General features: G+C 40.2%; 1 protein-coding gene across 5 annotated transcripts in view; it reads left to right on the top strand.

The window, feature by feature from the left end:
• Positions 1-10,448: 10,448 nt before the first annotated feature.
• The window catches only part of CHD1 (chromodomain helicase DNA binding protein 1), a 78,299-nt gene continuing 68,038 nt past the window's right edge, over positions 10,449-20,709 (top strand). For 3 of the 5 annotated variants that reach the window (XM_045499353.1, XM_045499343.1, XM_045499361.1), the window contains exons 1-2: positions 10,449-10,825; positions 12,931-13,126. In XM_045499353.1, coding sequence (XP_045355309.1) covers positions 13,074-13,126 — 53 coding nt within the window. In that variant the 5' untranslated portion in view covers positions 10,449-10,825; positions 12,931-13,073. Of the gene's footprint in view, positions 10,826-12,930; positions 13,127-19,686; positions 19,745-20,709 lie in introns of those variants that run through there. The other 2 variants (XM_045499350.1, XM_045499333.1) reach the window with 1 other exon arrangement.

The following is a 20,709-nucleotide window of genomic DNA, read 5'->3' as shown; positions in this document are numbered from 1 at the left end:
CTCTCTCTGCCCCTTCCCCTGCTCACACTCTGTCTCTGTCTCAAAATAAATAAATGTTAAAAAAAAAAAAAGAAAAAAAAAAAAGAAAAACTTGAATTCTGCAACATGGGAACTAAATGTAAATTCAACTAAATTATATATTATACCCAGCAGGAATGGGATAGTAAATAGGCCCTTGAAATCTTATCAGGCATGAGCTAATAGACCCACTTCCTAGTAAGTTATTAGGAAATCTGGCTGCACCCAATTTGTATTCTCATTTACAGAGTCTTCCAGGGCCACTCCTGACAAGGGACACTAAGGTTCTTCATTTGGGTCAAGGGTGCCCACTTCTGGCTGGTGCAGATTCTTTTGTGCTGGAGAATGAGAGGTGTTTGAGGGGTTGAGGTAGTCTGTGGTCTGAGTCTACTCTGGGGTTTATGGCATGCAACCGTTCCACTGTGAAGGCCTGCCTGCCAATTTTCTTTCAGGGAGATTTGTTTTGTATTTAGCTAATGCTGAAGACCTTAGTGGGTCAGGTTTCTCCTAAAGTTGTCAATTCTTCTGGACTTCTGTTTCTTAGCAACAGCTGTGATTCTGCCCATCCTCATTGTTCTGAGTTAGCCTCAAAGCAAACAAGAGGAAACGTGTGCTTGACAGCTTGCAGTTTGCCATTTAGTAACATTCCCAGACACATAGTGCATTCCAATCTTAGCAGCTACTGATAGACAATCTAAAGGATCATCACACTTTTGTGAGGCATGGAAGGGGATGGGCAGTGAAAAATGTTTTGAAGGAAACTGGAAAACTGGAGTTCCTTAACATCATTTGCTTCTTCTTGAGTGTTCCATTGCTATTAATAAAACTTCACTTTCTGGAGTTCAATGTAAAAACTTCAGTGTTAAGAACAAGATGGCAAAAAAAAAAAAAAAATGTTGCAATTCAATAAACCCCTTAATTTCTGGAGCTGTTTATACGCTTTCAGACCAAAGGCAAATTGGCTTCCAATAATTGTCCAACGTGCTAAATTTGGCATAAATAGCCAAATTTGGTGCAACTGACTTTCTTCTGAGAACTTTTAGAATTTCTCTTTTCTAATCGACTTTTAAAAACTCAAGTGTATATAGTAACCAATGCACTTGACTTTTTTTTTTTTTTTAATTTTTTTTTTTCTTCAACGTTTTATTTATTTTTGGGACAGAGAGAGACAGAGCATGAACGGGGGAGGGGCAGAGAGAGAGGGAGACACAGAATCGGAAACAGGCTCCAGGCTCTGAGCCATCAGCCCAGAGCCCGACGCGGGGCTCGAACTCACGGACCGCGAGATCGTGACCTGGCTGAAGTCGGACGCTTAACCGACTGCGCCACCCAGGCGCCCCAACTTTTTTTTTTTTTTAATGTAGCTACAAAATTCTCTAATGCCTTCCCTCAGTGTATATATACTTTGAGTTCTAAGAGACTATTGGAGAAAGCCTAGGTAAAAGATTCAGAATTGTGTAACACAAGCTAACAAGTCCGCATGTTAGGGGAGGAAGTATTGTCTACCATTCCACCTTGATTCAGTCAGTTTCAGTTTTTCTGAGCTTTGTTATTTTCAATCCCATTCAAACTGGAGACTCTTCTAGTTGCAACTGGCAGAAATTCACTCAAGCTAGTTTAAGCAACGGCAAGAAATTTTATTATAAGGATAAATTATGATGAAAAATTCAGAGATAGGAATCAAACTCAATCTTTTCAAGGCAATGAGATCAAGAAATGGAAACCTATCTGGAGCCAAGGCAACTCTTACAGCTGTGTCTGATCTGTCAGCATGGCTTCATGGAAAGCACAGACTCTGGAGTCAAACTGCCTGAGTTTTATCTTAGCTTCCTCTCATGTTTACTTTGGTCAAGATTCTGAATTTCCTCACCTGTAAGGTAGGGATAATAGTACCAACCTCACATAGTTAGAACACTGAATGACATTATAATCTGAGATCATTCTTAGTCTGCAACACAACTCAGATTGAGTTTGTACTGGAGAAAGAGAGGTGCTTCAGAGGTTGAGGTATCTGTGGTCTGATTTGCTGCTCCCAAGTAAGGTAGCCTTGACCTAACTTCCTTTCTCAGAACAGATCAACTGATAAACTTTCTCAACCCCAATTTTATTGTTTTTAATTTTTTGAGAAAGAGAGAGAGAGAGAGAGAGAGAGAGAGAATATGAACAGGTGAGAAGGGCAAAAGGAGAGGGAGAGAGACTCCTAAGCAGGCTCCATGCTCAGCACAGAGTCCAACGCAGGGCTCCATCCCATGACCTGAACCAAAATTAAGAGACAGACACACTCAACTGACCGAGCCACCAGGTGCCCCTCTCAATCCCAATTTCAAATGCTCAAAAGAATCTGACTGGTCCAGATGGGATTCAGTTGTTCATCCTAGCTAAAGATGGAGGCATTAAGTTACTTAATACATATATATTTGCTGAAGCTCACCCCTGGATGTCTGTAAATATTTCTCAGTGGTGGAGGATAATGAAATAAGACTAAAATTAAAACAAAACAAATGGTGGATTTTTCTATAATTTTAACTCACTGACCTTCTGTTCTTCCATAGTCACAAAAAAGTCCCAATATCAGTGACTTGCCCAATGTCACATAGCCAATAATGAAGCTGTGGTTCAAAACTAGATATAACTCCAAATCTGAAATTTATTTTCACTAAAGCAATGCAATAGAGTTGTTTGCATTGTGAACCTATTAGATAATAACACTGTATTTAACCAAGCACTTGAGATACAAGACTTCAAATAGTTCAAAATTAGGTTTCCTAGTTTCCTTCCTCAATTTTTTAAAAAAAAAATATTTATTTTGGGGGGGGGGGCAGAGAGAGAGGGAGACAAAGGATCTGAAGCAGGTTTCAGGCTCTGAGCTGTTAGCACAGGGCCCTACAGCGGCAGGGCTCGAACCCGTGTACCAGGAGATCATGACCTGAGCCAAAGGTAGATGCTTAACTGACTGAGCCACCCAGGCACCCCTCTTTCCCAAATTTTTTTTTTTTTATTAATTTTTTTTTTCAACGTTTATTTATTTTTGGGACAGAGAGAGACAGAGCATGAACGGGGGAGGGTCAGAGAGAGAGGGAGACACAGAATCGGAAACAGGCTCCAGGCTCTGAGCCATCAGCCCAGAGCCCGACGCGGGGCTCGAACTCACGGACCGCGAGATCGTGACCTGGCTGAAGTCGGACGCTTAACCGACTGCGCCACGCAGGCGCCCCTCCCAAATTTTTAAGAAATGTTACACAGTAACAAAACTAAAATGTTCAGCTCAAACTTTTTCATGTTTACACTCATAGAATCAACCAGATCAAGATACGGAAAGAACATTTCCATCATTTCATTTATGCCTCTTCTAATATCCATGCCCTGAGAGGTTACTATCCTTTTATCATCATAGTTTTTTTTAATTTTGTATAAATAAAATTATATAGTATGAGTTCTTTTAAATTTTTTTTTTCAACGTTTTTTTTAATTTATTTTTGGGACAAAGAGAGACCGAGCATGAACGGGGGAGGGGCAGAGAGAGAGGGAGACACAGAATCGGAAACAGGCTCCAGGCTCCGAGCCATCAGCCCAGAGCCTGACGCGGGGCTTGAACTCACGGACCGCGAGATCGCGACCTGGCTGAAGTCGGACGCTTAACCGACTGCGCCACCCAGGCGCCCCTGAGTTCTTTTATATCTATTTCACTGAACACAATTCCTGTGAGATCCATCCTTGTTATTGTAGGTCTTCTTTTTGACTGCTGGGTAGTATTTCATTGCATAGATATACTTCACTTTGTTCCAGTTTGATGCCATAATCAATCAAACTGCCACGAACATTTGTATACAAAACTTTTAGCAGACACCTACATTAATTTCTCTCGGATATACACGGGATAGAAACTGCTGATATAGGGCAGGCATAAGTTCAGCTATAATGGATACTGCCATCAATTTTCCAAAGTGGCTGTGACCAGTTTACACTCCCACCAGCAATAAGAGTTTCAGGTATGCTGTATTTTCTTTTAAACAAGGAAAATAACAGTCTATTAATGCTAGTTACATTTCTTTGTTCCGCAAATGTATTTGCGGGTTGTTTTGTTGTTAGCTACAAGCAAGGCTGAGTTTAGGCTGTCAGAGTAAATCCTCCTTCATTAGCACCCTTACCAAACCACAACTCCACCCGTTAACATTTCACTAAAAATACTACCTTGCTTGTCATCCTTTATAGGAGGGTTTCTCAGCAATGGTACCATTGTCTTTTGAGGCGAGATGACTCCTTGCTGTTGGGGCTGTCCAGTGGATTGTAGGATCTGTAGCAGTATTTCTGGCCTCTACCCACTATATGTCAGCAGCACCTGCCATTCATCTTGACAACCAAAAATGTTTCCAGATATTGCTAAATGTCACCTGTGGGCCAAAATTTCTCCTTGCCCCATTAATAACCACTATTGTCAAAATAAGTATCCTGGCCTCTCCACAGTTTATCTAAACTGTCATGAGTCAATGCAGTGTTAATACAATGATGTCCACAGTTTTCCAGTACTAATAGCACATTAGAATCATCTTTAAAAAAGGGTGAGCTTTTGGGGTGCCTGGGTGACTCAGTCAGTTAAGCATCTGACTCTTGATTTCAGTTCAGGTCATGGTCTCACGGTTATGAGATGGATCCCTGCACTGGGCTCTATGGTGACAGCACGGATCCTGCTTGGGATTCTCTCTCTCTCCTCCTCTCTCTGCCCCTCCCCTGCTGGTGCTCCATCGCACAGATGCACTCTCTTAAATAAACGTTAAAAAAAAAAAAAAAAGAGGTGAGCTTTTAAAGAATGCATAGGCCAAGGCTCAAAACAATGGGATGTAATCTCTTGAGGTAGGGCTTGAGCATTTTTCTTGCAAAGCCACCCAAAATTTTTTGCACAGTTGAGAACTTACTTTATAGCATAGTACTCTTCCCAGAAATATATGCTTTAAAATAGATTTCTACCAACAATTTTTCAAACATTAGTAGAGTATGAGGCATACATATATTTGGGGAATAGAAGGCTGCCAGAAATTCTCAAATCACATTAACCACCTATAGCCCCTAAGTATAAACAGTGGTATCCTGCGTTTAGTTCCTGATTGAAAAAAAATATATTTTTTCCTCAGATCAGACTTTTAATGTATTTCCTTTTTTGAATGATGAATATGTTAATCCTTCCAGCTAATTCTTATCCCTCTTTTCTAATCAGCCTGTCTCAAAAGGGCATTTCTCACTGTCTTTGAAACATGTTAAGTCTTTCACCTAAACTAATAAAAATCCACAGCCCTTCCCCTGTCATAAGCAAACAGAGCAGTTCATATTTCCTCCCAAGTCAAAGTCAAACCATCTGAAAGAGAATTTTAGACTCAATGATCCAATTTCTTCATTTATCACATTCCACTCCAGTCTGGCTTCTAGCCCTATTATTCCAACAAAATAGTTCTAAGGCAACAGATGCTTATCATGTTACTGAATTCAATGGATATTTTGACTTTATTTCATGATTCTCAATAGTACTATACACTATTTACCTACCACTCTTTCCTTGAAGTACTTGTCTTTGTTCTCCATTGCACAACACCCTTAACATCTGCAACTCCTTATCCAGCTCATCTTCCTCTACTGGCCAAAAATTAATTTAAGTTCTTGACTGCATACTCCTAGGCTGTCTTCCAAGTTAATTTCATGTATACTTAAGACTTTAACTTCTCCACACACACTTAACAGCTTTTATTCAGTCCAGATCTCTCTTCTAAGTTCTGGACTTCTATCTCAAAGACTTAGATGGCTCAGAGGCATCAGAAAGTCAGTTAAATCCCAAATTTATGATCTCCACACCTACCCATCTCCAAACATTTTACAACTGAAGTGAATGCCATTACCATTTTTTCCATTCCATTATGTGTACAGCTTCCCTCCTCCTCCTAACCCTGAATCTAGTTGCATCGACAAATCCTGTGGACACCTACAAATCTGCTCTCTTCTACCATTAACACTATCAAGTTATTTTTTAGCCTAATTCACTTAAGAATGTTGTGTCTTCCTTGACATGCCACTAATCTTTTTTTAAGGCTAAACTTTCCAATTTGCAAAATAAACTCCACAGTTTAAACTCCTCCAAAAGTTTCCTTTTGTTCCAAGAACACACTTCTTTACCTAGCTTTGGGCCCTGAATAGCCTGGCTCCTATACAGCTTCATCTCCCTCAGTACTGTCTGTTCTAGCAGTACCAGGTTCCATACCAGTCCAAACCAGAGCATTTCTGAAAGTGAAAAATGCCCATCCTCGGCAAACTGGGAGAGAAGCTGACCTCATTTCTCTGGCCCCAGAATTTTTGCCCATGTTATTTCTTTTACCTGTAAAGCTCTTTACATTTCTTTTGCTTACCTACTTCATATTAATTCTTCAGTTCTCAGAATGTCACTCCTTTAGGGAGACTTTTCTGACCAGGATTCTCCATTATGAATTCTCTTATGATTGATTCTTCATACCATTTTTCTGTTATGATTTCACACTAGGATTGTTTCCTGTACTACACTTTAACTCTTTAAAGTACCTGTTTTTACTCTGTTATGATCCCCTCACAACTCTCCCCCTCCCCCCGCAGAATGGCTGGTATGCAATTTATTGAATAAATATCAACATAATGCACTGGGGACAGACAGCCTGTACTCAAGGAGCTCACGATGTAGTATGAAAACAAATGCTTTATTACAAAGACACGGCTGCACTTAGAATACACAATTTGATGACCTAAAAGGGAGGTGTCGCATAAGGCGTCAGTACAACTGCATGAGGACACTCAACAATCCTTCACGACTTACTTAAACTTGTAAGAGGCTAATTCATAAGATAAACTATATCCATTTACAATGAAAGGTACCTTTAGGATGACCTGAAGAAATGTATGGCTAGTGTCATGTGCCTCTTAGCAATGACGGGAGGCAATGCTGGGGTCAGATTGTGAAAAGACTAAATAAAATATCTTGGCAGATTTGTGGTATATTTAAATATGTGTACTTAAATCAGGGGAGCAATTTCATTGGATTTCAAGTCTGAAAGGAAGCCTACAGGGTGAGCTAGAGGAAAAGAAGTAGAGAAATTGAGGCCTAAATAAGCATAGTGAGGATTAAGAGAAAGGCTGAAGACAACATACATGAGGTAAAATGGACAATAAAGAATCTGCAGGTGAGGAATGATACAGCATCAATGTACCAATTTGATATTAGTAGCTAAACTTTCTACCGTCTGTACACTTAACTTTGAAATTAGGAGGTAGAATCTTCATATATACTCCAATGGTTAGACTTTATATATTGTTGCCCCTTAGTATCACCTCTTAAAACTTTCATTTGAAATTTAACTTATGATTCAAGACTTTATCAGTAAAAATACCCAAAAGCAATGGCCATAAATATGGCAAATGAGATGTTGGTGGATGTCAGAAAATATTTCTAAACACTATCCAGAACCTAGAGATTTCTGTGCATCAGAGAAGGGAAGGGAGTGCCCAATATGTATCTTTAGGAAAAAAAACTTCCTAGGTACAGACTCCTGCCCCTTGCCCAACGCTGGGAACCACAGCTCCTGTTCTAGAATTTTAATGATTAAGAAAATAGAAAATGTAAATATTCACTATAAGGTGACTTAGAATTTCCTGGGTTCTATTTATAGAGGGCTCTGTAAATTTAAGTATCATATTTGGAAAGCTATTCCTCTGTTTGGCAAGGACCTGGGGGATGATGACATAGGTTTAGATTCTAAGCTATTTTAATACTATTCTGATTGTTTTAGCAGCTTCTCAAACACAAATTCTCTAGGCAACAAGAACATAATTATGGAATTAAAATCCTATCTTGGCATCCAAAACATTTATGAGAAAAACAAGAGTTACCATTGTCTTTATGTTGAACATCTTGCAATTCTGGATGTTTCTCAATCTACCTTCACCCACGGATACCCATCAGTAACTAGTCCCAGTAGAGCATATCAGAATCAAGGACCCACAAAGGGCTATCCTAGATTTTGTAAAAGTAATATGCTTTCCAAAGAATATGGAATTTCTCAAACAGGAAATAATAAAGACTTCCTGGTTGACATTAATTTTCAGGATTTTGCTAGTCATGTGCTGAGATTATCAACTGTCTTTTTAGTACCAATAAAGACAAAGTTTGTTCAAACAAAGTGAACCTAAAAATTTAACTGTACACATAACAAATATCAAAAAAATACACTTGCTTTATTTATCAAATAACTTAAAAAACTTAACTGGCAAGAGTGTTCCCATTTTCCACTTACCTTGTTATTTCTTCACATTCTCAACAGTCATTCTAAAATTCTGTGGAGTCATAAAGTATATTATGATTTTACCAGAAATATAAATCTCCAAGGTTCAATACTTTCTTATAAATTTATTAAGTTTTTTTTGCAAAAAAATCCAAAGTGTCTAGTGTTTATATGTAGTATATCACATCTGAATAGCAATCAGTAGTTTAAAAACATTTGCTATATGCTTTCAAAAAAAAAACAGAGTAAGTTCATACAATTGTTTTTGTAAGATAATGACAAATTACAGTACAGTTATAACTGAAGACTTTATTATCTGAATCATACTTCTGATGATTCAGAATGGTTACTGCAATGGTTACTGTTTTTCTGGGCCTTTTTCTTTTTACTTACCACTCTAGTAATCCAAGAGAGATCAGAAGCACAAGAAGCCCCTATCAATAAGGCATCTTTATATTTTCAAAGCATAATATTAAAAACTAGCAGTTCCTACTTTTAGGGACTTCAGAAATGGATATTTGTTATGATCCTATCATTCTTCACAATCCAGCATTAGAACTATTTAACAACTAGGAAAAAGAAAAATAAAGAGACTGAGGCATACATCATTTTGCAAATTATGGTAGTGTTACATTTTGTTTTACTAGTCATTAATATTTTTTTGAGTAGACAATGTGCACCTGTTTGTCCTTCCCTACTCCCAAAGGGTGAATGAATATACTCTTCCATATAACGAACAGGTATTTGGAGATACGTTTTGAGATCTTTTTGAAGGCTTTAAACCAAACTATTTCAACAGCTGGTAGACTAAAACGTGAATATTTCCCACAGGAGAAAATCATTATTTTGGGGATGGAGCTACCACATTCAAACTCATTTGGCTTGGAAGGGAGGCCTTTGCACCAAATCCAATCACTGGAAAATAGGATTAGAGAGTTTTATCGTTAACCTCGATTGATTCAAGACTGATCAATGGACTGGAAATAAAGTATAAAACAATTTTGATTTTAAAAATGCTTTCAAACAGAGTGAAACGGGACACCACCAGGCTTGAAAAGTGTTTCCGTCGACATTTCTAAAGGTTTGTAACAGGCCCGCAGTTACAGTTATGAAAGAAACCGTCAACTAAATTGCAGCAGGTTAAACTGACACAGTTACCAACGTCCCTTGAGTTGTTTTTCTGTTGCGAGTTGGCACCGCACCCTCCACCCCGCCCTCCAGGGACTTAGAAAGGTAGTAAAAGCTTTTTACTGAACCAGGCAAGGGATACCCACAAATGAAGAAGAGTTATAGGAGGTCAATAACCCCGTCTCTATTTTTCTCCGTCTCCTCAGGTGCCCCGCCCGTTCGGATCAACAGCCAACCCCCACCCCCCCACCCCGAGGGAGCCTGTGTCGCAGGTCGCCTAAGCGTAGTAGGCGGCGGAAGGTGACCACAGTTGCCCAACAGTTGGGTTCCCAGGCTGCCTGGTGTGACGCACAGCCCCTCCACACCCCTCCGGACAGGCGCTCTGTCTGGTCCGGGAGCCCGAGGGAGATGCGATTCGAGGCCTGGGTAACCGGACCCCACGCAAGACCCTGCTCCCTCCGCGTATCCACCTCGGCCCTCCCGCTGCACCCCCAGGCCCAATGTGGTTTTTAAGCATTTCCCTAGCCCGCCTTCCCCCCGCCCGCTTCCCCGATAGCTTCTCAGTCTCTTCGTCGCGAGGTCCTTGCGCAACGTTCCAAGTGACAGCAGCGTCCATACCCGCACGGAGCGGGCCTGCAGCTCCCACTTCCCGGAATTCAATTCCGGGCCTCTAAGGGAGGGCGCCGGAGCAAGGATCAGCAGCCCACGGCCGTGGCCAGAGTCCTGCGGCCTCCGCGCGGCCGGCGTGCGCGCCCCCAACCGTGAGCGTGCGCGCCTCACTCTCCGCCCGCCTCAGCACCAATAGCTTTCCTTCTACACCCCACGGCTCCACAACGTAGCCCCTCCCACCGTCCGCGCGCCAGCCGGAGGTGTTCGGCGTGCGCGCGCCCGTTCGCCCGCCGGCCCGCCTCGCGCCGAGTGGGGAAGGGGAGTGAGCAGAGGCGCTTACGTCGCGCGGGAGGCGGAGGCGACGACGACCTCGGTGGTGGTGGCGGCGGAGGCGGCTACGACGGAGACGGTTGCGCTCGCTCTCTCGGCGTCATGGCGGCTGCCGGGAGCCGATAAGCGGCGGGAGCGGGAGCGCGCGCGTGGCCGCGGCGACGACGACGGCTCGTTACTTCTCGCTTTTGCTGCCTTCGCCGTTGGTGCTTCAATAATGAATTGATTGTTGGATCCGCTCCGCAGGGGATCGCGCGTTGGTGCCGCGGCCCGGGGCTTCCCCTTCCCCTCCGCGTCCTTCCCCTTCCCCCTCCCCCTCGCGGACTCCGGCTTACCCCGAGACGCCCGGAGCCCGAGGACTCACTCGGCGGCGGAGACCGCGGGCCCGGGCGCGGGGGAGGCCGCTGATCCGAGTGGGCTCTCTCCGCCCCGCGAAGCCTGCACGCCCGCCGGTAAGAAAGGGGGTGGCGGGCGGGTCAGGATGTGGCGGGGAGGACGGGAGCCGGCCAGGCGGAGGGCGGGGGCGGCGCGGTGCCCGGGCGGCGGCCCAGCGGCCGGGCGCCGGGCGAAGGCCGGGCCGCTCTGCGAGGGCCGGCGGTGGCTGACGGGCTCGGAGTACAGGGGGCGTGTGAGTGGTGAGCGCAGGCCGGCGCCGAGGAGCGCATCCTCGCGCAGGACGGGCGGGCAGCTGGGCAGTCGAGCCCGGGCCTCCTCGGCTTGGGGCTGGCCGGGCCGCGAGGGGAGAGCTGCAAGGCTCGAGCGGCAAGCACTTGCCCGGTGCGTTGGTCCCGCCGTGACCCGGGCTCCCAGCACGTGGGGAGCGGCGGGGAGGGGGAGGGGGAGGGGGCGGTGGACCGGGCGAGCCCGGGAGGGCGCGGGGCGGGTCTGCGGGAAGTTTGAGGCGGGAAGAGAGACTCTGGGACCGGGATGAAGGCCCAGAGAAGGACGGGGCTGGAGTGGGGTCGTGTGCGTCTGGTTGGGAGGCTGCTTGAAGCGAAGCTGCGAAGTATAGATGAGGGAGGGGGAAGGTTTCCAACCTCCTTTCGAGTACCGCTTTGAAAACTTAGCAGGAGTGAAGCAACTGTGAAAAGACGGGGCGCAGAGAAGGAAGATTGAAGAGGTTTAGCCACTTAGGGAAGAGTCATTGTTAAGACGCGTGAAAGGCACCAGAGAGCTGCGTGCGCTTGGAGCTTCACAACTTAGGGTTGTGAGAAGGGTCTCAGAAAGAGGACTTACTCCGACAGGGAAGATGAGGGGGGGGGGGGGAAAGGAAGTTAAAATGTACGGAGAAAGCCATTTTGAGGGGCGAAAGGAAGGTGAAAAGGAAATAACGAAAAGATGAGTGAACTTTCTCGATGAAGAGAGACTTTCTCGTCGAGAAAGAGAGGCGGTTTATTAAGTAGCTAGATTTTTAAGACCTAATTGTTTTATGGTGTAAAGCTCTTTGACTAGTTGGAATTAATATTTAGCGTTAAGAATAAATGTTGCGTGGAATGGTTACTTTTTGGATGGCCAGTTCTTGCAAAGAGTCTACTGGACTGTAGTCTCTGGAGAATTACAATCCCAATGAAGATGCAGAGTTTGCTCTGATTGAGTTGGCAACAGCATATTTTCCCCCTCTTTTTTGTGGAGTGGAAATAATCGTAGGAGTAAATTCTCTTTGCTGAGGTCGGCGGACAGCTCTGCTTTCAGTCGCCTGTCTCGGTACTTTCTGGCTGGGGAAGGATCTGACGTCTCCTTCCCCCGCTTCTTCCTCTCCCTCCCCTGCCAGAGATCTCCTTTGTTTATTCGTGGATGGCTTGTAGGTGACTCTCCACTGTTGTGCTGAAATCTTGAAAGGTGGAAATGCTGTGTCTTGGCTCATGATTTCTACCCCAAGCCCTTTTTCCTAAATAATCCTAGTGTATATTACCTTTTTTGTTGTTGTTTTTGAATGGAACCCTGCAAGCCCAAACTGGATAAATATTATTTAAATTTTATCACTCCACTCTCGGTTTACCTGTGAAAGAACACAATTGTTTTGACCTATACATTTTTCGCTAAGATTATGTGATACACTTTTATTCTGTTCTTAATGTGAGCATTTTCAAAACTTTTTCTCACTCGAGTACAAGAAGTTCTTGATAATAGGAATTAGTGCTTGATTAAGTTTTTCCCCCTTCATTTGTTTGACCAAGTATCCATTAAGACTTCATTTTCGGTTCTTGGGAAACATATACATGTATGTATATGTTATGTACTACCACTTTGCTTTAGTTATCTGTTTATCTATAATGTGTATGTATGTGTATTGACACACAGTTTTAGTCTAAAAGTTTTGTCATTCCACAAATATTTTAATTTCGTCTGTCAAAAATAAGCAATAGTGTGCTAAATTCTAGTAAGTAGGCAGGAGTGTAGTTAGTAGAAGCCTAAGCATTTTGAGTGAAAGAGTCCTACTCCTTCCTTACCATCTCTAATTTAATTGGCCTAGGTAGATTTGCATAAGTTCTAAATAGATGGATTTATCTTTTTTTCTACAGGATATTTTCTTAACTTTCTTAATATTTTTTTTTAGGTGAATCAAAAGGGCCCCAGGAAGCCTGTGAATGTTGGAAAGAATTCATCTGTGAATTTTTGATGTTTAAGGAGTTCATATTTGTATTCATCTTTTTAACTGGGAAGATTTGTGTTTTATTTTAAAACTTCTTGATATTTACAATGAATGGACACAGCGATGAAGAAAGTGTTAGAAACAGTAGCGGAGAATCAAGGTAAGCACTTTATTATCAAGTATGTATTATGAAGAGAATGTAAAACTTGTGTGACTCTTTTAGTTTTCCTAATAGGTGGCAGAGTTTTCAGATCAAATTCTTCCTCTTAGTTATCCAAACAGTTAAAAGTTTCTCATACGCTTTGTCGATAATACAGGTTTTCTTTTTTTTTTTTTTTTTCATTGAGATGTACAAAGAAGAATTTAAATACAGAAAGTTTAGTGACTTAAATCTCTTTGGTGGTTTATATTGTTTGGGTCAATTAATGAACTAGAGCAAGTAAAAAGAAACATTTAAATTGATTTGCCTGTTAGTGCACTCTCCAAATAAAGGCAGCAAGAAGTTCTTTACTTACTTTTTTCCAGGATTTTGTTTTCTGTACCTGTCCTGTCCAGTATAGGAGCCATTAGCCACATATTGCTATTTAAACTATTTAAAATTACAGAATATTCAAAATTCATTTACACAGTCATGCTCAACACAATTCAAGTGCTCAAAGCCATATGTGGTTAATGGCTACCATGGTGTATCGTGCACATAGAAAACCTTTCCCTCACTGCAAAAGTTCTTTTGGGCAACACCGTTCTGGACATCTGTTAAAGTATTGTTGCAACCCTTTTTCTCCTCTATTTTCTTTTTAAATTTGAGTTTTAATTATATACGGATGAGTAACTTGGGCCATGTCTTTGCAAAGAAGATATAGTTAATGGGAATAAGCCATACTAAGCTGTTTGAATGTGTAAGAAACCTCTTAAATACAAAGACTCTTTAAATTCTTCTGTAGCCCCCTAATTTTGAGTTATCTGCACATTGATACAGCCCACATAGTTATGTGTACTTATCAGTAGAGATCAGGAATGTGAGCATTAGAGTCAGACTACCTGATTACTTTTCCCAGTTCTCCTTATTAGCAGTGTCAGGGAAAATTATGTTACCTCTGAGGTTTTGATTTTTCACTTACAGATGGGTATTACAATATTGTTTATTTTATTTAAAATTGAGAATAAGTGAGGTGTACAGGTCTTAAAATAGTTCCCGATATAATGAGCACTCAATATTTGCTTATTATAATTAGCATCATGTTTTATGTACCATAGGATACTACATAACTGGAACGTTAAATTACAGTAGTGGAGAAATGTGATGGACAAGAAACAGGAAAGTTTTGGCAGTTGGGAGGGTTTCAGAAAAAATGTTGGATAGAAAATGAGAAAATGAAGCAGTGGTATAAGTATTTGACTTGAAACTTGGTATTTTCTGGTCATGTTAGGTAGGGTTTATCAGCTTTCACAGGCAGACTATTTAGATAACAAGAACATCATAGAGAAAAAAGAGCAGTTATGGAAAGCAGCATTATTTAGTTGAATAGGTATGGTATCAACATTACAACACCTGAGTTGACAACTCTGTGTTAACTTCTTTCTCAACTGTAAAAAAAAAAAGACTTAAATGATTTTGAAGTTTCATCCTACCACTTAATTTACAAAGTATAATAACTATCAGACAACGGAGTTCCAGAATCACCAGAATTGAGAGGTTAAATTATGAGAATTGTCAATCTCATCTTTGATTCATATCTCTATAGCTGTATTGACTGTATTAAGTGATTAGAAGAGTCACCTTGTCCACATTCTTTTATTCATCAGTGAGCAATGAAATGGTTAACAGAAATATCTAGAGAATACCCAGGAATTTGATAAACTACTCACAAAATAGGAAATAAGACTCGTGAGAGTAAATCTTATAGTTGAGTATTCAGATAGATCTTGTGCTTTTACACTGTGAGCCCTTATTGCTCCAATCATGTTTTATGTATTTTGCTGCCATATCCAAGGCAAAAAAGGAGTAGTGGTAAGTCAGATTTGGTAGTATAAAGTGAAAAAAAACCCTGTGAAATCAAATTCACTTAAAGCAATCTTTATACTTATTTAAAATAATTGCAAATCATATTCTCTAATTATTCTGAGTCATTATTTCTAGTGTATAAGTTTTATGTGCTTCTGGGAAGTGTGCTTGTCAAGTTATCTTGTTCTTGCAACTGCCTTGGTGTTTATCAGAAGGAGGGAGACCTGCTTCTAATTTGCTTTCATTTTCTTCCTTATTGGTGTTATGCTATCCTTTTCCTTTGCTCTAGTGTCATTGTTACCAACCCTTAGTCACCATCACCCCTCACCCTAGAAAAAAAGTTTTTATATTAAGGCAGTACAGAGAAGGGAGATTGTGCCTAGTTAAGAGTGAGGATATGAATTTATATGTAGGGGGATTTCTTACAGAAACAAAATGTAACTATGGATATTAATATAGGGTTGAAAGAGGAGAAATACGCTCTGCTTTTAAAGTTGATATACATTGTAAATAGTTTTTAAGGTAAAATTTGATTTTTATTAGCTAGAAGTTTTAAATGTACTTGTGCTTTAGATTTTTTTTTTTTCTTTGTGGAGGTTCCATTTGTTTCAGGAAATAAAACTAAGCAAGTAGCCATTTGACAATTTTGGTTGGTATAATTCGCTTTCTACTGAAAGGTTTTTTTTTATTCTTGTCATGTGGAAAGGTATCTATGACCATTGACTGAAAGGAGGAAGAATACACAGGAAGATGTCTCTTTGGCTATGCTATAACTGACAATTTTGAAACTTATTTACTAAGAAATGTGGGTCAGGATGCACCTGCACATCAGTTTAAACTCAGCATAAAGTTTATTATATAACTGAAGTTAAGCTTTCTAAAGATGATATTGGAAGATTTCAAAGCATCAATTCCCAGCTGTGTGGATTTGAGAGAAAAACAAAACAAAACAAAAACAATCCCCCCCCCAGGTTTTCCAAATCCTAGTTAGGCTCTTTATTTATTTATTTTTTTCAACGTTTATTTATTTTTTGGGACAGAGAGAGACAGAGCATGAACGGGGGAGGGGCAGAGAGAGAGGGAGACACAGAATCGGAAACAGGCTCCAGGCTCTGAGCCATCAGCCCAGAGCCCGACGCGGGGCTCGAACTCACGGACCGCGAGATCGTGACCTGGCTGAAGTCGGACGCTTAACCGACTGCGCCACCCAGGCGCCCCTAGACTCTTTATTTTAAAGTTCTCTTGAATGATGATTTAATCCAGAAATAGATTTGTGGATGAAGACCAGAAATATATAGTCACATTTTGCTAATTTTTAGATGATTACTACTTGCTTAATCCTCAGAAGAATTTCTCTCCTTGGCCTGCAGATTAATTTTTTAATAATCTAGAATTGTTCATGTAAATTTGATTATGTATTTGAATCACTTTGATTAGCAAACTATGCTCTTGAAAAATTTTTAGAGTGAGGGAAATTGTTGGTGATGTGCTACAGTGGTCTTAAGCATTTACACTTAATGTATGTCTGGCAATTGAGCTTTATCAACCTTACTCTTAAAATTCTTTGGATTTCAACTTTTAAAGTGTTTTGTATAACTATTAAGTAGGAAATACTATCAATGAAAAGTTTCCAACTGAAAATCTCCTTTTGTAGAAACTCACAGTTCTTAAAAGACTTTTTAAAGACTTTCAGAAGCCCTGTAGTCTAAAGGACCTGTTAATTTTTTTTTTTTTTTTTTGATGTTTGTTTATTTTTGAAGAAGAGAGAGACAGAGCATGACGGGGGAGGGGCAGAGAAAGAGCGAGACGCAGAATCCTAAGCAGGATCCAGGCTCTGAGCTATCAGCATGGAGCCTGCCTGATGCGGGGCCAAACTCCAGAACCTGGAGATCATGACCTGAGCCAAAGTCAGAAGCTTAACCAACTGAGCCACCTAGGCGCCCCTAGGACCTGTTAAATTTAAGGAACACCCAAGTTAAAGTTAACTTAGACACAGGCCATGTTGGTTTTTTTACCATATATTTATTTGTTAGTGTCTTGTTGAAAACTACTGTGGTATACCATTTTTGGAAACATTGCATTTATGTACACACATTCCAGAAAGTTATCTTGCATCAAAACAGTTTTTTTCACTAAGTAAATTTGAATAATTGTTAAAGACAATACTAGTTAAAATGGTATTTTCTAAGTTTCTTTGCATTTATCTCCGTTTTAAAAAAAATTCATTCTTAATTTTTTTTTTAATGTTTATTTATTTTGGGACAGAAAGAGCAAGTGGAGGAGGGGCAGAGAGAGGGAGAGAGAGGGAGAGAGAGAGAGAGAGAGAGAGAGAGAGAGAGAGAGAATGAATCCCAAGCAGGGTCTGCAGTGTCACTACAGAGCCCCACATGGGGCTGGATCCCACTGACCTTGAGATCTTGACCTGAGCCGACATCACGAGGTGTGCACTTAACTGACTGAGCCACCTAGGAGCCCCTCAGTTCATTCATAAATTTCAAAAGGTTGTGCTAAGAAACATTTTCCCATGGTGTCATTATTTGCAGGAAAGTATAGCTCTTTTATGCCATATTGTGTTAATCCTTGTTTTTCAGCTCTGTATATACTGTCTTCATCTTTTCCTGTTAGTTTTTTCTTTCCTCAAATATTCTGTATGTGCTACTTAATCTAAGATCATTTCTTACATTTTGAAAATTCAATAAACCATTATCCAGGAGCTTTAGCAATAGGTTACTCTCTCTCTAAGTAGAATTTATTGAATTAAAATTTTCATAGTATTTCCTAGGATGGTTGTTAATCTAGATTACTATAAAGTGTTTAAATGTACTTATAACTGGTAAGGATAAGACAACTGTATATGATTTGACTTTCGAATACATTACTTTTATCTGCATAGGCATGAGATAGTGTGGAGACAGACATTAATTTGTAATTGCCCCTTTTTATACTGTTTACATAGTTGTTTGTTTAAGGACTTGGTGACTGGTAGGTTATATCTGGTACAGTTCTGTATTTAAAAATAAAGAGTATTTCTTTGTGGTGAAGAGATAAAGAATAGATGGAAAAAAATTTTCTTACCTTTTTTACAGAAAATTAAAAAAAATACATAAATAGAAAAGTTAAAGCTCCAGTTGTGGTCCTTGGACCAGTAGCATCACCTGGGAGCTTGTTTGAAATGTACAACCTTGGCCTTCCCCCATCCCCACCCCCAGCCCTCCTGAATCAGAATCTTCATTTTAACAAGATTCGCAAGTGATAACGTGTTCGTATTAAATTCATATGTATGTAGATGAAGCTTTTTGCCTGGAATCATTCAGTGCCTTGCTATTTTTTTTGTTATTGAACTTGTTGTTATTACACATGCTTTCTGCCCCCCCCCCCCCCCCGGAACCCCCAAAAGATGGTGTCATGGCCCATGCCAGCAAGAGGTTGAATACATTTCATATCTCTTGAAACAATATTAATGGCATGCAATAATTATTGAGCTCTTACTCTTACTGAGGCAGGCATGGTGTACATAGTACACAGTGTATTACATGAATTTATCATAGTTCATTCTCATAAAATTCCTGTGATGTATGCAGTATTATGATTCCTACTCTCCAGAAGGGGAAACCAGATTTTTAGCCATTTTTAAAAATCTTTTTTAAAAAACTACTAACTAAATTCCACACTTTACTTGGATTTCATTGGTTTTTCCATCAATGCCACTTCTGTTCCAGGATTCAATCCAGGGTACCATGTTGCATTTAGTTGTCAACTGTCCCCAGTATCCTCTGGTCTGTGAGAGTTTGTGTCTTTCCTTGATATCCTTAACAGTCTTGATAAGTGCTGGCCAGGTATCCTATAGAATATCCCCCAATTTAAATTTTTCTGATGTTTTATTAGGGTAAACTGGGGTTATCAGTTTTTAGAAAGAATATCACAGAGATGAAATGCTCTTCTAGTCACATAGTATGGGAAGCATTAATAGCCACATGATATTACTGATGATGTTAACCTTCATCACTTAGCCAATGTAATATTTGCCATACTTCTCCAGTTAAAGTTACTGTTTTTTTCCTTCCATACTGTATTCTTTGGAAGCAAGGTACTATATGTCCAGCCGTCTCTCACATGGCTGGGGGGAAGGTTGGAATTAAGTTCCATCTCCTGCAGGGAGGGACTATCTACATATATTAAATAGAATTCTTCTGTAAAGAACTCTTCTCTTTGATTTATTCAGTCATTCATTTATATGAGCCTGGACTTTCATGTATATGTATTTTATACTTTGGATTATAATCCAGTAAATTATTTATTCTGTTGCTCAGGTTATTCTAGCCTTGCCCATTGGGAACTGACTTTCAAGTTGGCCACTGTATCCTTGTTACATACTTCTATCCTTTTGCCCTAGAACCAGCCATTTTTCCAAAGAGCTCTGGATCCTTTTGTTGGAGACAAGGGTATTAGAAACCAAGGTTTGGGTGCTAGGTATGCTCGTTACTATGCAGTTATCACTGCTTCCAGGTCCTCTCAGTGGAAAAAGCAGACAGAGCTATGTAGTATATGTATGTATACTAAACGACCTATATCTGCCTATCTGTAGTTTCAGTGTCTATCAGTATGCATGTTAAGGTAAACATGAGTTCGTACTGATGTCTCCAACTCTAATTCTGTACTACAGGATTCATCCTAACCTTCCTTTCTTGCTCCTTTATAACTTCAATCTCCTTCAGAGAGAAAGCTGGCTCCTACCATCCACCATCCCATCATGCACTTCAAGCTCATATACAGGTAAAGCAGTTTCAGAATTTTTAGGCCATACTCCCAGAAGAAAAAAATTATCAGCTAGAATACAGTGTTTATGTATCGTATTTACACAGTTGGTAATATATTTAGCTTTACAGTTTCTAGTCAAAACACTGTTTTCTAAAGTTACTAAAGTTAGCTTCTTCCTCCCACCCCCTTCAGTGTGGTTGTCATAAATTTGTAATAAAGTTAGATTCATTTGGCACAGTTTACATTCCATTCTGTGTTCTTCAGTCACATGGGTTGATTTTTTTTTTTAATTTGCATGTATTACATTACTCTGTGATGTACAGTTTTATGAGTTTTGACAAATGCACAGAATCATTTATCCTCCACCCCATTACTATACAGAATGATTTTTTCACCCTAAAAGTTCTCCTGTGTCCCAGATATACTGAATCAGAATTTTCATTTTAACAAGATTCCCAGAAGATTTGTATGCATATTAAGTTCATATGCATATAGGAGAAGTTATTTATCTGGAATCATTCAGTATCTTGCCATATTTAAAAATTATAAATTAACTTGAAGAAAGATTATTATGATTTAGAGGTGATAATGGAATAGCTAGGTATTAACGCACAGTGAAGTGAATATACTCAAATTCATGGAACATATAGGTATACAAGTGAGGTGAAAGAAAATGGAATTACTGGAGTAAATAATAGGCTATAGGGAAAGTTTTCATGGAGCTCTTCAACTTTTGTAATCTTGATGATAAGAAATGATGTAGTTTGGAAAGAAAGGGAGAACAAATGGTATATATTCAGTAGTGGGATGGAGAGGAAAGTTTTTGCAGAGGTCATAGTCCCCCAATAAAGAAGTATAAGTTCCTAATAAAGAGAATGTGTTGGACCTGCTACTTTTGTGGTTCTTTACTCTGACATTTAGTCCCAAATGAAGGAAGGAGAGAAAAGAAGTATAGCTGAATAAATGCAACGTGTATTTTT

The sequence above is a fragment of the Leopardus geoffroyi genome, chromosome A1 (genome assembly GCF_018350155.1).
Source record: "Leopardus geoffroyi isolate Oge1 chromosome A1, O.geoffroyi_Oge1_pat1.0, whole genome shotgun sequence".
NCBI classification, from domain to species: domain Eukaryota; kingdom Metazoa; phylum Chordata; class Mammalia; order Carnivora; family Felidae; genus Leopardus; species Leopardus geoffroyi.
Note: the sequence above shows the minus strand (reverse complement) of the source record. Positions and strands in the feature narration are given on the sequence as shown.